The sequence below is a fragment of the Ailuropoda melanoleuca genome, chromosome 2 (assembly GCF_002007445.2).
Source record: "Ailuropoda melanoleuca isolate Jingjing chromosome 2, ASM200744v2, whole genome shotgun sequence".
In the NCBI taxonomy this organism is placed as follows: Eukaryota; Metazoa; Chordata; class Mammalia; order Carnivora; family Ursidae; genus Ailuropoda; species Ailuropoda melanoleuca.
This window is the reverse complement of record NC_048219.1, coordinates 35,434,032-35,454,040: the sequence shown is the minus strand read 5'-3', so window position 1 is coordinate 35,454,040 and position 20,009 is coordinate 35,434,032. Positions and strand designations below refer to the sequence as shown.

The 20,009-nt window shown below is 40.1% G+C and overlaps 1 protein-coding gene across 6 annotated transcripts in view; it reads right to left on the bottom strand.

The window, feature by feature from the left end:
- The window catches only part of NFIA (nuclear factor I A), a 586,444-nt gene that overhangs the window by 91,581 nt on the left and 474,854 nt on the right, over positions 1-20,009 (bottom strand). For all 6 annotated transcript variants that reach the window (XM_034653513.1, XM_034653519.1, XM_034653517.1 and 3 more), the window contains exon 6: positions 19,853-19,980. In XM_034653513.1, the coding sequence (XP_034509404.1) occupies positions 19,853-19,980 (128 nt within the window). The remainder of the gene's footprint in view (positions 1-19,852; positions 19,981-20,009) is intronic.

Genomic DNA, 20,009 nt, shown 5'->3' with positions numbered 1-20,009 from the left:
TGTAAGCTTCTTGTTACAATTTCTTTTACCAATTAGCTGGGCACAACTGTTATGCCATGCCTGTACAGATTAATGACTGATGGGTTTTTTCTTAATAAAGCAAAACTTTGATTTCAATGTATTTTTCAGAAGCATCAGATTTTAAAAAAGTTTATAAAGTAATGCTGCCCTTTTTTGGGAACAAACAGAATATTACTTCAATGTTCTTTTCACTATGTAAAAATAAAGAATTTTATAGAACAAGAAGCAGAAATTTAGCAGAATGCCGTGTTTCAATGGGACATTTTCTCCTATTGATTCCTCTAAAAAAAGCCCAATGATGGTAAAGAAAATAGAAAATGGATTTCTTTTTTTATTTTTTTGAGAGAGAGGGAGAGAGAGGGAGAGCATGTACGAGTGGGGGCGGGTGGCAGAGGGAGAGAGAGAATATTAAGCAGTCCCCCAAGATGGGACTCGATCTCACAACCCTGAGATCATGACCTGAGCCAAAATCAAGAGTCCAATGCTTAACCCACTGAGCCACCCAGGTGCCCCTAGAAGATGGGTTTCAGAAAGCTTTTGGCTTGTCATTGGTTTTCTAGCCATCAGACTTTCTGAATTTCTCTCCACTTTGCCATTTTCCTAAGCTACCTGAGTTGTTTCAAATAGTGTCCAGAGGATACAGGCAAACGTGAAATTCTAGTCATTCAGTGACTCTGATCCCTGAAGGTGGTTGTAAATGAGAGGCCCGATACGAAAACCTTGAAAGCACAGGCCAAAAACAGTACTCACAAAGAATCCATCAAAGTCATCATTAATATCTGTGGGAGTCAGAATTCTAAGATGGCCCAAGGCTCCTGGCCCCTGGGGTACATACTTCATATAATCTCCTCCAGCTGAATGTGGGCAGTACCTGTGAATATGATGGATGCTCTTCTTGTGATTAGGTTGTTGGACTGCAAAGGTGAAGGGACATTTGCAGATGTAATTAAGGTCCCTAATCAGGTGACTTTGAATTAAGTAAAAGGTAATTATCCTGGGTAGGCCTGACCTAATCAGGTGAACCCTTTAAAAGATGAACTAGAAGTCAGAGAGATTCTCCTGCTGCCTTTGAAGAAGTAAGCTGCCATGATGTAAAGGGGCCAATGAGAGGGCGACATGGCAAGGAAACGCAGGGACCCCCTAGCTGACAACCAGCTTTAAGAAAGCTGGAACCTTTAGTCTTAAAGCTATAAGAAACTCAATTCTGCCAATAATCACAAGAGTTTGCAAGAGGACTCAGATCTCCAGAAAGGAATGCAGCTTGAACAAAATGCTGATTGCAGCCTTGTGAGACCCTGAGATGAGAGACCACCTAATCTACGGCCAGACTCTTGACCCATAGAAACTGGTAATAAGGTAATGAGGTAATAAATGTGTTTTGTTTCAAGCTATGTTTGTGATAATTTGTTATACAGCAATAGCAAACTAAGATGTTACTCAAATATGAGACTACTGTCCATGCTAGAAACGTATGCATTAAAGATGCTTACTGGACACTAATTACTCTCTAGAATTCCAGAAGCTTCCACCATTTTTAGCAAATACATGCTAGGTAGTGAGGTTTTCCACTAGCCTACACTCACCCAGAGAAAACAGTAAGACATCTTTGTGGAAAAGAAGCGAATAAGTGGTTATTTCCAATGGCTTAAATTTTATTTCCAAATAAATTCAGAAATTTCTATTTCCCCCTGATTCTTTTAGGAAATACCAATAACAAAATCAGATCAAATGACATGAAAAAAACTCAAAAATAATTCTTGGGGTTTCCTGTAACAAATCAAGGTTTGTTTTGGTAAGTTTTTCTACAACCTGATGTTACAGAAAGTAAAAAGAAGATGCAAGGAAAAAACATAATTTCAACTCCGTCTGTCTCCCAAATTATAAGATTTACCAAATACTTTGACGAAGAACTTTACAGGGACAGTTATGAAGCAAGTCCTACAGGGATGAAAAGAAAGTACAATGCTGTTCTTGCTTAAGGAAGCTTCTTAAAGGGGATTTTTAGAAGTCAAATGAGGTATAATATTAATGGGAAGGGGGGAAAAGGGATAGATCACAATAAACTATAACTATTCCAGAAACAATGGAACAACAACACTGGATTTTTAAAAAGGGAAGCTGTGAAAAGTCAGTGTGAGTGCTTACTTTGTTGTAGGACTTACTCAAAAATTCACTGTCCTGTGAAAATTATCCTTGGTAAATGCTACTCAGGAGAGCAGGACCTTATCTTGTCTGTTGTAGGAGTTTGGGTTGTTGTTGTTCAAGTTGTCAGAGAAGATTTAACTGGTATATATTTCTTTCTTCGAAGTATCAAAGTCAAGAACAGAAAGTTTTTAGTAGTGTGCATTTATTGTTGCAATCTGGGAAAAATTCTGGAAACAAGCAAACTCTGCACTTTTGTTTTAAAATCCAATGTATAAGCAGGTTAGAGAGGACTACAAAATGCTGCAAGTCCGACTTTATGTATTCTCCAGATCATTGCCCTCATCTAATTCCCAATGACCTATCATTACTGCTTTAGCAGAACAACGATTATACCAAACCTGAAGGCTGCTGGAAGCTTCATCCATCCAGTGGCCTCAAGAGAGCCAGGAGGCAGCTAACGAGATGGTCATCAAATCTCTGCAAATTGATCATTTCCAAAACACAGACTGAAAAGAATAAAATCTGCAAATTATGGAGTACCTACTAAGTGCCATGTACTTACAAATAACTCAAATGCTTACGTTTTCATTTTCCAAGAGGTAGGTATTAATATCCTGCCTACTTATAACTAAATATTGCAGAAACCTGACACCAAGAGATGTCAAGCAACTTGCTTAAGATCAAACAGCTTTTCGGTAGTTTCAGATCCAGGTCTCCGGTTCTAGAGCTTGTATGTTTTGTACTACACCACACTGCCTCATATAAGTCCCCTTGTATATTATGCAAACTATGTCCTCCTTAAATTATAAAGTATATTTATAGTTGAAGTTTCTAATTTGGTTATCCAAAGAAAAAATTCAAAGAGAGGTTATATCAGCTACAAATGAACATGCAAAAAATAAAAACAACTCTGAAGTATACTGAGAATCATCTTGTCTTATATAGCAAAGGTTTTTCTTGGCATTAGTAGGGATTAGTTAGGATTTTATTAAACATACTGCATTTATTATCAGTAATCTGAAGACGGAAACTCCAAGAAATAAGCATCGCCTAGACTTAGAAGAACGTAATGACCCAAAGATGTTAAATCGTTCAAGAGTAAATACATACATTTAATATTCACAAGAGGCCTCTTGCCTGTTTAACAAGTTACTTCCTCCATAAAGCCTCCTGCAAACACAAGCAGGATCAAAAGTCTTTTTAAGACCCACTGGTATCTCCCAATCCTAGTCTATGTTATAATGCAGTTATACCTCAACCAGAGGTAAAGTCTAACACACACGATTATCTAGAATTCAGTAAGTATTGAGGCCTCTGAGCTATGAAAGTCAGTGTCAAAACAGGCAACCTAGCTGAGTCGCCGAACTCACAGGAAAGCATAGTTTTACCGACTCAAGAATTTCAAGGATGCTGTGATGGTGTGAGTCGAATGCTATTGAGAGGTCATGTATAATGAGAATAAATGAGCTCCAGGAGAGTAAGGCACACAGAAGATAGGTTAGAATGGCTTACAAGATCAGGAACGAAGAAGGGAAAACGGACGTAGTCAACTCCTAGTGAAATGAGTGCGTAGAGGGAAGCAGAAAATGGGGTGATAAGCTACAGGGCGTTGGGGGGAAGCAAGGCACAGCTTCTTGAAGATGGGAGGCAGTAAAGCATGCTTGCCCGTGTTGACGGGCAGAAAGCAAAGACTCAGAGAGAGGATAACCAGAGGGAGGGAAGTCCTGAAGAAGGCAAGAGGCCACACAATCACTACTGGGAGGAGCGGGACTTGAACCCAGGGGACCAGAACTCTTCCCACTTCTAGGGCACTGCTCCCCTGAGATGCCTCTTCCTGAAAAAAGTTCCAATTATTTATCTATCTTACTAATACAGACGAATCACAAGCTGGTTGAACATCGAGCTCATTAATGATACTCAAATATTTTTCTACAGCCTAAATGGCACACTGTCTACTGTGGCTGTTCTCTTTCCATCCGGGATTCCTATTCCCTTACACCTCCAGGTCTAAGTATGGGCGATGGGTGCCCCAGTCACGTCTGTCAGACAGATGGTATCAGCAGCCATTTCCACATCGTTTCTCAAGCTCAGGATGAAAGTTGGGTGGTACCAGTACCATATTTTGTAAGTCATCTACCACCAGCAAATTTATGCTCGGACTCACCTCTTCCGGATGGAGAGCACGCAGCAGCTGCTGCATAGGCAAGAACAGGACCTTCCTAGGACCATCTCATCTGCACCTTGTGCTGAGAGAATCGCCAAACGTGATGCTAAATAAAGGATGTGATTGCATAGATTAATCCCACAGTTAAAGGGCCATTCTGTTCCTCTGGGTAGAAACACACGCTGTGCGATACAGGGAGGTAGTTCAAGGTCCTGCAGTCATCTTAGATTTGTGTCCTAATGGTAAAATCCATTACGGTTCATTTCAATGTAATTTATTATGATTAACGCACTCAACAATAAAAAAGGTAAAACATTCAGACTATTCTGACTCTTAACCTTTTTCAGTGAATAGAAATGTTTTAAAATCATTTTTATGATGGGGAGAATAAAATGGAAGTTAATATAGCTTCTGAGGTTTATCCTTCTTACTCTATATGCAACCATTTCAGATGAGCAGAAAGGACCCCCAAAAGAATTAGCACATCATAAAGAAGTTCAGGTAATTTAAAAGGCTTGCATACAAGTGATTTCTTTAAATTTTAAAAATGGGAGAATGGAGTAAAAATTATATGGATTATTCAGGAGAAAAGAAATGATGAGTTCTCTAATGTACTCCAAATGTTCATTTGTGAGTGAAAATTTACAACCCGGGAGGATAAAGAATAGACACAAGGAAAATGTCATATAAAGAGCTGGTTCCTGGGCCAACAATAAAGTTTCCTGAGTTTTTAGGGGATTTCCTCTCCTTTCAGGGTAAATACAGACACCCCAGTGTCAGGACCGAAGTTTAAAATGCTGTATTTCATGATCCTACTACTTACAAATTGGAGATTCCCTACCCATCCCATCTTTCCACTAACTATCCCATCCTCCCATGTGTTCAGGGAAGGGTTGATTTTGGCTCAACAGAGCAATCACACACATTCACAGAGGACTGAGAACAAACAAGAAATTACTGAGAACACCAAATAATTTCCTTTGCATGAAAAATAAGTTCAGTATAGTATAGCATAATGCTTTATTCCCCTGCCTAGATACCCAGCTGAAAGGTAAAAGACTAAATCACACGTATGTTTGGTTCATATCTGCCCTATCCAATATGGTAGCTACTAGCCACATGTGGCTACTTACATTTAAATTAATTAAAATAAAATGAATTTAAAAATTCAGTTGCTCAGCAAAGCCACATTTCAAGCGCTCAATAGCCATATTTGGCTAGTTGTTACAATGTTGGACAGCGCAGATTATAGAGAATTCACATCACTGCAGAAAGTTCTATTAGACAGCTCTGGTCTATATGCCACCAAATAAATTTTCATTCTTTTGGTCCTACTGTGATACAGCAGGTAAACCTCACTTTTATATTTTTTCAGCATGTGTAGCTCTTTTGTAAGTTACAAAGCAAAACATACACACTATACAAACACAAAATTACACATAGGCGAGGGGAAAAAATTGCCTTCTCCTCCCCATCTCCAACAGGCTAGGGATAATCCAGTGCTCAAGCTTGGTAAACATCTTTATAAAAACTTTTCTCTATCTAGAATACTAGTTGCAATGATGTGACGTTAAGTGTTTATTAAAGTATGCTCACTCTGTCAATTAGAACATGATCTAAAGCCTGGTGTTTAAGGGTCTTACTGGTAAAATTTAATTTTAGAGATGTCGCCTGTGATGTTCCATGTTTGGGATATGCCTGCACTGGGGAACTGTTAATCCCTGTGTTCCTTGGATACAAGCAGAATGCCCATCACTTTACTTAAGGTAAAATTTGAAACTGATTGGAAATTTCATAGGGGAAAAAAGAAATATAATTTGAGGCCTCTTCAAATTGCTTGAACTGTGAAATCAAGTAATGAACACTAGAAAAGGTTCTGTCAGCTAGAATCTGAGCTTAGTGTAGTCAGCATTTTCTTGCTAAACCTTATTATGGCAAAGCATTTGATTTTTCATCTCTGTACTGTGTTCATCCCCACAAATAAACTACTTTGACCTCCACCTGTTACTTAGTAAAATCTGCCCACCATCCTTCAATAACCCTATTCTTTGCCATCAAAGGCCTTGGAGTCACGGAGAAAGTGGGCAGATAGAGCTGTGCAAGGAGCTGAACTGATACGACTCTATAACTATGCAGTAGTTCATAGTTCAAGCTGGATGCTACACGGCCAAAGGAAATTTTTTTTTTTTAAAAGGCAGTGCCTGTGGATGCTGGAAGGGGGCAACACATTTCATCACTTTAACATGGAATTTTTCACAGAAAGAGATTCCCTCTTGAGCTCTTATTTAATGCAGAAAACTCCTGGCCTTTCTTTATAAGGAAAACCTCTCTCTACAAGAGTTCTGTCTTCATTTTCGATAGATGAGCCAACGGGTCATTTCAAAGCTTAGGAACGCTTCGAGTTATGTTCATTGTGCAAAACAAAATGAACCACGGACCTCCAAGGCAGCCCTGTGCATGCGAAGGGACCACACTGTACTTAAACACCATTAAAACACAAAATAAAAAGTAAAAAGGGTGTCATACGCCACTGATGAATCTATCGAACTTTACATCAAAAACCAGGGATGTACCGTATGGTGACTAACATTAATAAAAAAATATTATAATAATAAAAAAATTAAAAAGGGAAATAACTATGCACAGCTACATAAATTCTCTTCTGAAGCACTATCTGACAAAACAGTTTCTTTTTTTAACAATGACATATCAGAAAAAAAGAAATTTCTGTGTAAAGTTGCACTTCTCCTGATTAATGCCACACTCAACACAAGAGACGGTGTCTGTCTCATTATGTTGAATACTTATCTGAGAGGGATTAGCAGCGTGTTTCTGCTCACTGTCATTCTTTGTGACAACATAATGATAGATCCGTTTACTTATGAGTGCAGTGATTAAAAACCATGCTGTTTTCTTAACTGTCTTCATATCTTAGAAATATTGTATTAAAAATTACTTATCTGACACTAAGGGTAAATACTTGGCAAAGTTTTTCATATCAGTTAAGTCAACGACTTAGTTCCATTCAGTCACAGTCTTTGTTGCGTGTCTTCACTTAGATTTGGTGAAACTTGATCACTGTCATGCTTTTATATTGGAGTTAATGATTCACACTTTTTTCTCCTTGTCTTATTTGTCCAAATCCTAAAGTTTGGTTTTCACTTAGACTAAAAACTGCTCGTGGCCGACATTTTCTCTGGAGTCATGATTTAGCACTTCTCCTTCATATTCACACCTTTTTTTTTGGAACCCAACACAAGGATCCAATTTTATACAGACAACTCCCCACAGGCCAATCAGAATGGGCTGCTAGCAATATACCATCTTTTGCAGCTTTTTCTACTCGTATAATTAACTTTATCCAGCATCCATTAGGAAAAGGTCTTTCCACAGGATAAAAACTGAAGAGCAGACCACGTTAGGTCCTACAAGTGGGCTGGCTCCCCTCAAACCGAGGACTGTTTCCATATGTGTCTAAATAGACAAAACTAGGGTCCTCTCCTTTTTTTCCTTCCACTCACCAATCTCAAATGACAGTTGTCACCAACCATGTCCCTGAATGTAAAAAACAACCAAATACGTATACTGGATGTAAGTGGCTGAACGGCTCCCACAAGACAGAGTTTATTTCTACGGCTTTACTCAACTTACGACAACTATCAAGCAGTCCAAGCGGCAATAATGACATTTATAACAAATTATATCTCTGGAAAAGTCTCCAAATGTGTGGCGAGGATATAAACTGAGGTAACCCGATATCATGATTATGTGTTATAAAGATTTTTTTAAAACTAAAGGCATGTTAAGGCTTCAATGCTGATGGACAAACTCATAAAAATATCAAGCACATCAAAAGGAGAAAAATTACCAGTTAAGTCTTTTGAGGATAAGATTTCTTTTCTGAAAAGAAAAAAAAAATCACCCACTGAAAAAGAGAACTCTTAAAATTAGAAGCAGGTGTCACCACTATGAAGTGATAAATATCAAAGAATAACTGGCCCTGAAAAGCACTCTTATGCAACCCATACTACTTTTAATCCTTACATATGTATTTTGACATAAGAACATGAAGAGCTGCTTATATCAGTCCCTAAAGAGTGTTAAAACAGAAGAGATGGTGCACAGCCATTTTGATAAACCTTCTCTTCTGTTGGGTTCATGAAATGGCTGAAAGGCAGATGGCAAATTCGGACTGGCACTGAGTCATAAGTAATCTTGATATCCTAGAATTCATTAATCTTGGAAGCTAATCACAGTGGAGTGGTTTCTGGGTTGGGATACCTAACAAGGCAGAGTAATCTGGTATTCCAGAGGACACTTCAGATTAGAAATGGATACTGGGCTGTCATTCCTTGAATATCTAATGACTTGAGCGCATTTCCAACAGTGCAAACGGAAACTTTACCTCTCATTACGTACAATTCCTAAAGGTTGGCACATTTCTTCAAAATGAAGGGCAGTAAGAGGTGTGGACCACATGAAAACCTGGAAGAGCTGGAGTACTGTCCCAGTGAATACCGAACATTCACAGCTATCTGGAAAGCCTGTTCTCCACAGTGGGCTGAAGTCACTGAATCACAACACGGAGTTCCTCACTCCAAACAGACCACAGAACCAAGAACCAGAGTAACCCAGTATTTGAAACCCAGCAATTTCAGAGGGGCTTTCAATTGTCAAGAAGGCGAGGTCAGTGATACTTTACTCTGAGGAGGCGAGCCAATTAACTGTATTTCAACAGATTCAGTTTTTCTATCGTGGTTTAATTTTTCACCAAGGTTAAGTGATGCTATGACATAAAGTGACTTTTTTTTTTTTTTTATTCCTGACATCTCCTATTTGAGAGACACACTTTGTGATTCAGTGCTGGAGGGAACCCCCTCCATTTTAGGATTTGCGTTGTTCAGGAACCTATCAAGGAAACAGCCCCTGATTTACTATGCCAATGTGAGCATTTCTCGTAATCTTGTAGGATGTAATTCACCCATCATCTCGAAATGGGTGCCATGTCTTTGATTAATTGATGAGTTTATGATGTAGTTGAAATCCTTGGATGGACAGAGTGGGATAAATAGGCATTATTGTAATCCTCTGCCGAGCAGGAAAGCGATTGGGGAAACTGCCATATAGCACAGGCAGAAAAGCTACTGACCCTTGAGATCTGTGCGGGCAGGGAGGTTTCTTTCTTCCTCTCCCCCTATTCCCCATATAAAGCCCTTATTCTGGAGTATTAAAAAGCTACTTTATTGAAGACACTGATGGCCAAAAAAAGAGAAAACTTTATTCCTATATAGACCAGTTGGGTTGTATTTGATTGTTTAACATTTGAATAGAATAACCAGTATGTGGGAAAAATATAAAAACCTATGAGAGAGGGAAGTAAGTCTGAAAACAGATTTACTGTTGACCTGTATCATTTTTTACAAATTAAATCTCTCTCTCTCTCTTTCTCTCTTAGAACAATGTTTGGCCCATAGTAAGTGCTCAACAAACATTAGCTATTACTTATAAAACTCTTCAGCAGCATTCCAATGACAAAATACAGGTCACTTTATTTTTCATTGTTAATCAAATTGTGGTATTATTTGAGTCTATGAAATATCTACACTGTGTTGACAGAACAGAGGAAGTAAGAATGCTAAATAATTTTTTCTCTTTATATGAGAGGTTAAAACTACCTTCTGTCTGAGTTCTACAAATATCTAATAACGCTAGATAAATAAAATTTATTAGATACAGGAAAACCAGCACAGGAAACTCTAAGTAAGTCTGATCTGTCTGCCTATCTACCTATCACTTTTGTTTCTTCTCTTCCAACTACACTTTCTGATTATTTTTCCCTTTGGTGACTTTAATGTCAATTCAGAATAATTGTGTTTCCTCTAAGTAAACATTTGCTTAGATTCCACCCAATTTCATTACCCACAAATCAGAACACTCTGTTTCAGGAAGGGAGATTTGAGTCCGTGGGTGCAGAAAGATCTTTTGCTGGAGTCAGATGGCATTGCTTTGCGCACTTCCTGAGACAGTTTTCTAGTATACCGGTTTTCTACGTGCTTTTTAGAGATAAAGAAAGATAAGGCTGGTATTATGAAGGGAAGGAAATAGGGACTAGCATTTACTAATGCTCCTTTAATAATGGAAAGGTTGATGCACCAGCTTTTTCAAGCAAGTACAGTGGAGGACTGTGATCCAAGCCAATGAATAAACTCCTGACCGCACAAATCTTAGCATACTCATGCCTGTATTGTAGCAACTGGGTACTTGTTTAAGCAGTTAGCCCTCTTTCCTTCCCTGGCAGTAAACACTTTGAGGGCAAGATCTGTCTTGGTTTATTTATTTATTTATTTTTCCCTCTAACACCTTGCACAGTGCTTTGCATATAATAGACACAGCTATGTACAATATGCTTTCCATTTAATTTCACATACAGGTGTACCTTGGAGATAACACGGGTTCGGTTCCAGACCACCACAATAAGGCAAATATTGCCAAAAAGCAAGTCAAATGAAGTTTTTGGTTTCCCAGTGCACATAAAAGTTATGTTTACACTATACTATAGTCTACTCAGTGTACAATGGCGTATGTCTAAAAAACAACATATATACCTTAATTTAAAAATACTTTATTACTATGCTAACAATCATCTAAGCTTCCTGCAACTTAAAACCACTGATCACAGATTACCGTATCAAATATAATAATGATGAAAAAGCTTGCAGTGTTGCAAGAATTACCAAAATATGACACAGAGACAGGAAGTGAGCAAATGCTGTTTGAAAAGTGATGCCCACAGACTTGCTTGACGCAGGGTTGCAACAAACCTTCGTTAAAAACACAATATCTGAGAAGTGCGATAAACCGAAGCACAATAAAATGAGGTATGCTTGTATCTTAAACTCATATAGCACTTCAGAGTTGTCAAAGTATTTACCAAAACAAAAAGATACATAGTATTTGGATAAAGCCTTATGGTTTATGAAGTATACTTTACATATATTAGAAGTACTCTATGCCTGGTGCTATGCACAGTACCTTGCACACAGCTGGTGCTTAATAAATGGGAGTTCCTACTTATCATCTATTTGATCATGTCAGAGCTATATAGTACACAGCCTGGGCTGTTTTACTGTCCCCAGTGTTTCCATATGAGGCACTGAAAATTCAGAGACATGGCCTCAAGTCCCCAGGCAGGCTGGGGGTCATGGCAGAATATAAGAATTGTAGAGTTGTGATTCTTCATTAGTACTTTTTCCTCTTTATGATACATGCTATGTCACTCTTATTTCTCTCTCCTCAGCGAGCCTGCAAGGACTGCTGTGGCTGGAATAAACTTTGCCGCACAGTTCCTCCTTACAACATGCTAAATAAGGCCACGCGATGAGCCAGCACTTCGCGAACCAAGGCCGCCGGGGCCGTGCTGAAGATGGAGATGGGGACGGGGAGGGCAGAAGATTTCCCATCTAAATCCAAGGTATAGGCTCCATCTCTTCCTTCCTCCTTTCTGGAATATTTACACAGCCTCAATTTCAAACATGAAATTAACAATTTGGAGATTTGGATAATTTCTTTACTCAGACGAGCCCAGCTGAAATGCAGCATCTGTTTTCCGGGGGAGCTTCTGCATTCACAAGACTGAGCATCTGGGTTCTGATGCAAGAGGGGCTACACTCATTCACACAGCAAATGTACACAGCGCTCTGCTTCCTGAGCACTTTGCCCCGCTCACAGGGCGAGCGCAGACATGTGTGGTCTCCAGCTTATTATTTATTTATTTATTCAACAAACGTTGATTGAATGGAGAGCCTGTGCCAGGTACTATACCAGGCTTCAGGAATATAACAGTCATTTTCTTGATGATGCTTTCTCGTATATAATACATTTATATATAGGTGAGAGGAGTATTTCTTTTCTTTTTATAGGTAACCTTTTGGACTCCAATTACAATAGGTTATTTTAGGCCCCTTATTTGGTCTGACAAAAAACAGCTTTGATAAAGAAAGTAAGGACATTTGGGAAGGGGGCTTAGAGTGCTCACTGTGTGATGTAGTTTTCCTGCAATCACCCCTTGGTGGGATGAAATGTCTCTGATGAAGGAGGATCCCTAAAGCAACAGCCCCCTTGCTACTGTCCCAGTGCTCCCTGGGGCACCAGTCTCTCACGAGCAGGTGTCAATACTAAAGGGATAATGGAAGAGAATGTGGTCGCAGAATGATGCTTTCCCACTGCTCCATAAATGCAAAAGCAAAGCCAAGATATTGATCCTATGGCAGTGTTCTGTAACAGTGACTATTTCCTATTACACCGGGAGACTGTGGGAGATTTAATCATTGTCCCTAATATATGCTAGTGCAGCAGAGTGTCAGTGATCAATGTACTATTGTTACCAGTCTGTTGCCTTTTTATTGGCATTGATAATGGGCCTCCTCCTATATGTCTCAGCTACAAGTTCAAGTTGGTAAACTTCCCCCAACTCTTAAAATTGATGAATGACGCTTGGCAGTCAAATTAGGACCAGCAGAGTTGGGAATCCAAGTGAACCTAATACATGGTATTTAAAATGACAATGAATGAACAGAAGCCTGCAAAATCCAATTGTGCTCCCAGTAGCGGTGACACTGAACTCTGCGTCTAAAGGTCCTAGGCAAGTGGTTGACCAGATGTTCACAAAGATATTCTTTTACAAATGCCTTTAAAAAATGTATTTCTTTACTTAATAATCATGATAAGAACAGACAGCATGTTATCGTGCTGCTTAATCTTCACCTTCAAAAATGAAGACTACTTAGTCTTTGGGAAGAAGTTTATCTCAGAAAGAAGTTTATCACTGAAAGTTTTTAAAAAGAGAACTACAACTAAACTTATTATTTATCAAAACTGACTTTTAAAACTTTTCATTGAACTGTTTAGAACTCCTGATATCTTGGGGCACCTGGGTGGCTCAGTCGTTAAGCGTCTGCCTTCAGCTCTGGGTGTGATCTGGGCGTTCTAGGATCGAGCCCCACATCAGGCTTCTCCGCTGGGAGCCTGCTTCTTCCTCTCCCACTCCCCCTGCCTGTGTTCCCTCTCTCGCTGGCTGTCTCTCTGTCACATAAATAAATAAAATCTTTAAAAAAAAAAAAAACTCCCGATATCTTGGCTAACGTAATGGTGTCCGTTAGTAAGGTCTGACAATCATGGCATAATGGAAGGCATGCTATTTCTGAACATTTTTCTCCAGGAGAAACCTCCTGTTTTCAAGCACAGTACTAAATTTCACTCAAAAGTCCTGTAATTTCATGCTTTTTCACAATTAAAAAAAAATGATCTTAACCTATTGTGGAACTTCACGGAAACACATGTGCTTGACGCAGCTGTGGTCTCAAATGCAGTATGTGGTGCCACTCGGTAATCTGTGAAGCACTCTGGACTTAACTGAGTCACTTTTGGGGACACAGAGCCTGAGAAGGTTCACAGGACAACCACAAAGCTGCCTTGTAACTCAGGAAGAAAGATACAGGAAGAACACTTAAATTTATATACACTAGTAATCAAAAGCTAAGAAATATCAAGTCTCACTCTCAGGCCGGTGACTGTTTCTCTTCTGGGTTCCAGCCGACACCTAGTTCCATGGCTGCCTTTGTGAGGAAAGTGTCCTGAATTCTCCAGTCAGATTGAACAACTCTCCTCTTTTACCTCCAAGGGATTTAAACTTGTCTGCTTTCAACCACCACTAGCTGAATATAATCCTAATGATACCTCACATGATTAGAGAACATTAACTTTAAAAAAGGACTTTGGCACTTGGAATGGAAGTTCAAGTTCATTACCTCATTTGATTGTGACAACTGTGTGACAGAGATGGGCCAGAAACAACAGTTCCCATCTTACAGATAGTGGCTGACAACTGAGGAAATTTGATTTGCCCTCAAAGATAAGGACCTGATGAAGTCATCTTTGTGTGTACTCCATACTGTACTCAGTCGGCGCTTAATAAAGATTCAGTGACTTGGTTTGACTTGAATTATACTGATCAGTCATTCTTCATGCACTTAAAGTGGGGGAAGATGAGAGAGAGAGAGAGAGATGGAGAACATTCATTCTTTCACGCAGTGAGGTATCCAAACACTGCACGAGTCAATGAGTGAATGTGCTTCCTTCTCTGACCTGTTTTAAAATAGGTTAGGTTTTTATCTATCTAGAAAAATGTTAAAGGCATTCCTATTTAAAGTAGGGGGGAAGGTTGGGGAGTGCACCATGGAAGGTTCAGGGTACCTTCAGACAAAGACTGAATGGTGAGAACCCACTGAGGGGCACAGTCAAAGGAAGGGCCTAGAGGGCTTCTTAATCCCTAACACTTATAAATATCACCCAGATAAACATAACCAACTATTAAAATTCAGTTGGTCTGGGTAGGGCCTGAAATTCTGGTTTTTTAAAATGATATTATTTATTTATTTTGAGAGAGAGAGCAGGGGTCAGAGCAGAGGGAGAGGGGCAAGGAGACTCTGTACTGAGAGGGGAGCCTGACGCAGGGCTCAATCTCATGACCCCCGAGATCATGACGTGAGCCGAAATCAAGTCAGAAGCTTAATGGACCGAGCCACCCCCAAGTGCCCCCTGAAATTCTGCATTTTTAATAAGTTCCCAGGTGATGTGATGATGCCAGTCTTCCAACCACACTTTGAGTAGCAAGGTTATAACTCATATGTTATAGATCTCACAGTGTCTCACATGGATGCTCCTTATACTTGGAGAAGAGAAAATCTGATATGGAAATCTGAAAAATTTCAGACATAAATCAGGGCGGTTATATAAAATATTGTACAAAAATTCACTACTGTGGTTCTTGATATAGAGCTTGTAATACTGAATTATCTTAAAAAGAATTATCTTTTAAAAAACCAATAAAAGTATCATCTTAAAAAAAAAGGTTTGATTCACTTAAATGAATACCCTTTAAGGGAAGGGATACTTGTAATATAGTTTGGTACACCATTACTCATGGTTGAGGTTGATCGGTTGTTTGGCTTACTACTTGTTAATAATTAGATTTGATTAAGTAACAGTCTATGGATTGAGAATATAGCAAACATCAATTCTGGGAGGACTACTAGTAGCAAATTCTGTTTTTAGATTTATTGAAAACACCCCAAATTCAATGATTTGTAGGCTCCACTCATCCAATCAATATTTATTGAGTACCTATTTTTTTTTAAAGATTTATTTATTTATTTGACAGAGAGCGAGACAGCCAGCGAGAGAGGGAACACAGGCAGGGGGAGTGGGACAGGAAGAAGCAGGCTCCCAGCGGAGGAGCCTGATGCGGGGCTCGATCCCAGAAGGCCGGAATCACTCCCTGAGCCCAAGGCAGACATTTAACGACTGAGCCACCTAGGCGCCCCTACTGAGTACCTATTATGTGCCAGATGCTGATATGGATGCTGGGGTTAAGCAGTGGAAAAGACAGACTAAGTCCCACTGCCCATGGAGTGCATGTTCTCTAGAGACAGCACAGACAATAGCAGTAGACAGTGGTATGAAGAAAGAAAAGCACGGTTACAAATTACAGAATGATGGAAAACAAACATCAACTATTTAGATCACTGGGAGCCTCTCTGAAGACGTTCTATTTGAACAAAGATCCGAATGCCGAAGATGATTTGATTTTATGGGGAAAAAATGGATATTTTACTTTGTTAAAAATTAACTATTTGCTCATATATTGTGTCCTATGTGTATTTAATAACCCACACTCCTTCTCTGGCTTTGGTTATATGACAATGGTTTGGGATAAGGAAAGTGGGGGATTTTTCAGTCTTTCTGTTGAGTTACTTTTTGTTTGTTATTACGTTTTTAATTTCAATATAAGCCCAAAACATGAGATCTTAAATTATAATCATAAGCGTTATGGTAAGAGAGAGGTTACTGAGCATAGGAGACAAAACTTAACCTCAGAACTCAGATTTAGGTTCAAGTTTGCACCCTGGATCCACAGGTTTACTGTCTGTGTGGCCCGAGGCAAGTCACTTAACCTTTTATAATTCTGTTTTCATGTCAGCAGAGGCAAGATCATTCCATTCTGTCTGCATAATTTAGGGTAATTAAAAAAAAAAAACACACCGGGTATATAGAAGGTACTCCAACAATTGTAACTGTGATTTTTTACTATGCATATGAAAGCACCGCGCACAGTGTCTGATCCCACGTTGGCTGTGGCGCCTGTTGGTTTCCTTCTTATTTATTTGCATTATCAGTCTCTCTGTAATTTTTCATTTGTACAGATAAACAAGAGTTGATGGTATGTGAGTTTTTGCTTGATAGAATTTCATAGGACTCATTTCATCAGGGCATGATCAGCTTCAAAGCTTCGAATCTAACCCAGTTTTGAGATAACTGGGAAATGAAACTAAGTGGAGGGAACAAATGTAGCATTGTAAGAGAAGCAAAAGTCAGCTTGAGGTTGTCTGATGTTCTTAAACTAACATCATCTTTCATCTCCTATGCCCTTCTTCCCAGATAATAAGAGCTGTGCACTGAAAGTGCTGAGATAAACTAATGGGGAACAGGATACTACAAAAGACATTTGAAAGAGCCCATGTAATTTACTGCATGTCTGGTTTGTTTTACTTTCCAAAGCCTTCCTGTTGCTCAAGGAAATTTGTCTCCTCTGGCAACCTTCGGCCCTCTTTTGGCCGGGAGTCCTGAAAAAGCATTTGAGGGCAGGTAAACAGATGCAAAGCTCTCTGAGTGATGCATAAGTACCGGCCTTGCTTCCCATGTCACATCTGAGGCATAAACAAAGTATCCTTTAGTATTTGTTTGAGAGAATTATCCCCAATGTAGGCAACCAAGGGTGCGTTCAGATATACATAACTCCCAACATGTTCTGAAGGTAATTTACATGAGTGAACCACTAAAAGCCTCCTACTCAATGAACTGTACCCCTGGGGAAAAGCTTTGCAGGCCCGGATCAGTGTGGGAACAACATAAGGGTGTTCTCTGTGCCAAAAAGGGGATTGGGCTAGATGGAAAATCCCCAAAAAGGACCATCTGGCAGCATAAATTATCCATTTAAAATGGCTGGTGTGAGTTAATGACACCAAAGTCACCAGGAACATGTACAACATCCTTCAGTTGAGTTTTAATGTCCCCCCAGGCCCTGTTTCAATTATGACTTTCTATGCTGAATATGGCCAAATGTAAATTTATCCACTGTCCTCTCCCAACCCCCAACATGTATACCATGAAACTGCATTTTTCTGTAATACAATAGGGAGAGAGGATGGAGAATCAATCCAAGAATATAGTATAACTGTGGGGGATTTCTCTATTATGCCCCCCACCAAAATATCTACTTAAGGACCCGCAGAAGAGTCTCCCGGTGGGGGAGCTTCACGTACATCAACCCAGTAAAGCGGCTTCGATGTGTATGAAACTGCATTAGCACGACACTCAAGCACCACGTACCAAACCTATATATTTTGATTCTGGTTTTCCCTGACGCAGGTAAACTGGCTAGAACTCTAATTAGCCTTTTAAAAAGGGTTCAAAGAAGTTGTACATCTTTTAATTTTTTAATAGCACATAAACTTTTCATTGGCACTATCCTGAGACCCTGCTGATGATGCCGTTAGTGGCAACGGTAGTCAGCACTTTCATCTGCATTTAGGCCTGGCTTTATTTCTTAGCCACTCTCAGTGAACCGGCATGAGCTAAGTGTGGTGCGAAGCAGTGGTGTGTGACCTTTATAGAAGATCCACCACACCTTGAGTGCTGTGTTGGTAATAATTAGAAATAATGAGAAGATGGAGGCTCATCTCCCCATCCCTGCACTTCCCCTATCACCACGTAATGATCTCCTTACGCATCTGTGTCCCACCCCCAACTGCGAATTCTTTGAAAGCCAAAGCCAGAGCCTTCCCACCCACCCTTCAATTCCCAGAACCAGGCAGAAAGTTCCCAATGAGGGTGGCTGAATGAGAGCATTAAGTAGAAACAACACGAAGTGAAACTTCTGCGTTTTAGTAAAGCGAGCGAGTTAAAGGACAAGGCTCGTGGGGCTTGAGATTTTGTTTTGTCCTCTTCTGAATTATCATACAATAAAACTGCTGGGGGATGGAAGGTATCCATTTCTATGTATGTTAACACATGTATAGATTCCTGTACCCACCACCACAATCAGGATACTCAACAGTTTCATCACCCCCCAAATTTCTCTCATGTCATTCCCTCAGAAGATTGTTTTTTGATATGTCAAGGAGGAGAGAGAGGAGTTAAGATCTGAAGACAAAAGGGTTAGTTAGTTCAGAAATCTCCTTGGTGCTTGTCTGTTCTTGCAAAGAATCATGATCAGAAAGCATTTTGTTTCAAACTTCCTCTGAGCTAGGTAGGTATAATTCGTAGATAGGTTGTGTATGTTACCTTATTTAATTCTCAAGAGCGTTGTAACAGCTATTAGTATAGACAGATTATAAAAATGGGGACACTTACGCTCAGAGCAGTTGGGTCATTTGCCTATAATCCCACCGCCGGTAGAAGCAAGAGCCAGGATTACACTCTGCCTCTCTATTCCAAAGCCCACACTCCATCCTCTCTATCCATTTGACTTTGCGGATTGAGGAAGTCACAGGAGAAGATTCTCTCTTGTCCACGTGGAGGTTAGACACAGAGAAAGATTTCAAAAAGCTCCTGCTAGCTGAATTACTCACATTCCTCTCAAGACTCCAGAGCCAACACTAGACCATCCCGGGAGGTCAGACTAGGGGTCATCATTTGCCTAGCTCATGAGAGACGGACAGAAAGACAGTTGTTCCATTTAAATAGAAAAACAATCACGGCGATAACCAGTAACAGGGAAACACATTTAAACATCTCCTCACAAATGAGCTACAATCTTCTTGTGTGTTGGCTATCTGTCCAATTTTGATACCAATGTTATGTAACTCTCTTTAAAATATTTGGAAACGTCCAGGGGCACCTGGATGGTTCAGTCGGTTAAGTGTCTGACTATTGATTTCCGCTCAGGATCTAGGGGGTCGTGGAATCAAACCCGCAACGGACTCGGTGTTCAGCACAGAGTCTGCTTGTCCCTCTCCCTCTGTTCCTGTCCCCACTCGTGCTTTCTCTCTAAATAAATAAATAAATAAATAAATAAATAAATAAAATCTTTAAAATAAAATAAACACCTCATTTTATAAAAATCCAAGCATACACTGTATGTAGCACAGGGACCCTCATCTCCTTCCTAACATTATCCACCCAGTTGAAAAAGTAGGCAGGTTTTTAAGATTATTAAAAGATAATCCCAAAAGCCAACCCCCAAAGACACTTAGGAGGAAAGCAGAAGCAAAGGCCCATGGACTGGAGGGTAGGTGAGACCACGGAAGAGTCAAAACCACAGCCCTGTCCTACAGCCTCTCACTCCAGCTGCACCTGCCCACGGCCCCCTGCGGAGGAAGCAGCCGGCTGAAGCCAGCACATGTGCGTGCGCACGACCGCCGCCGCCGCCTTCTTTGCGTCCCCGCCCCGCACGGCCCCGCTCACCTGGCTCCACTTCATGCCATCCGCTTGACTGACTGCCGCTGCCCGGGGAGCGCCCTTGGCCCGTGTAAAATGGCTCTTCACCAGGACTGTCCATTTCGTCCTCCACGGACTTGAGGCGCTTTGTGGAGCTGAAAGAACAAACGGTACATGTTGAAAA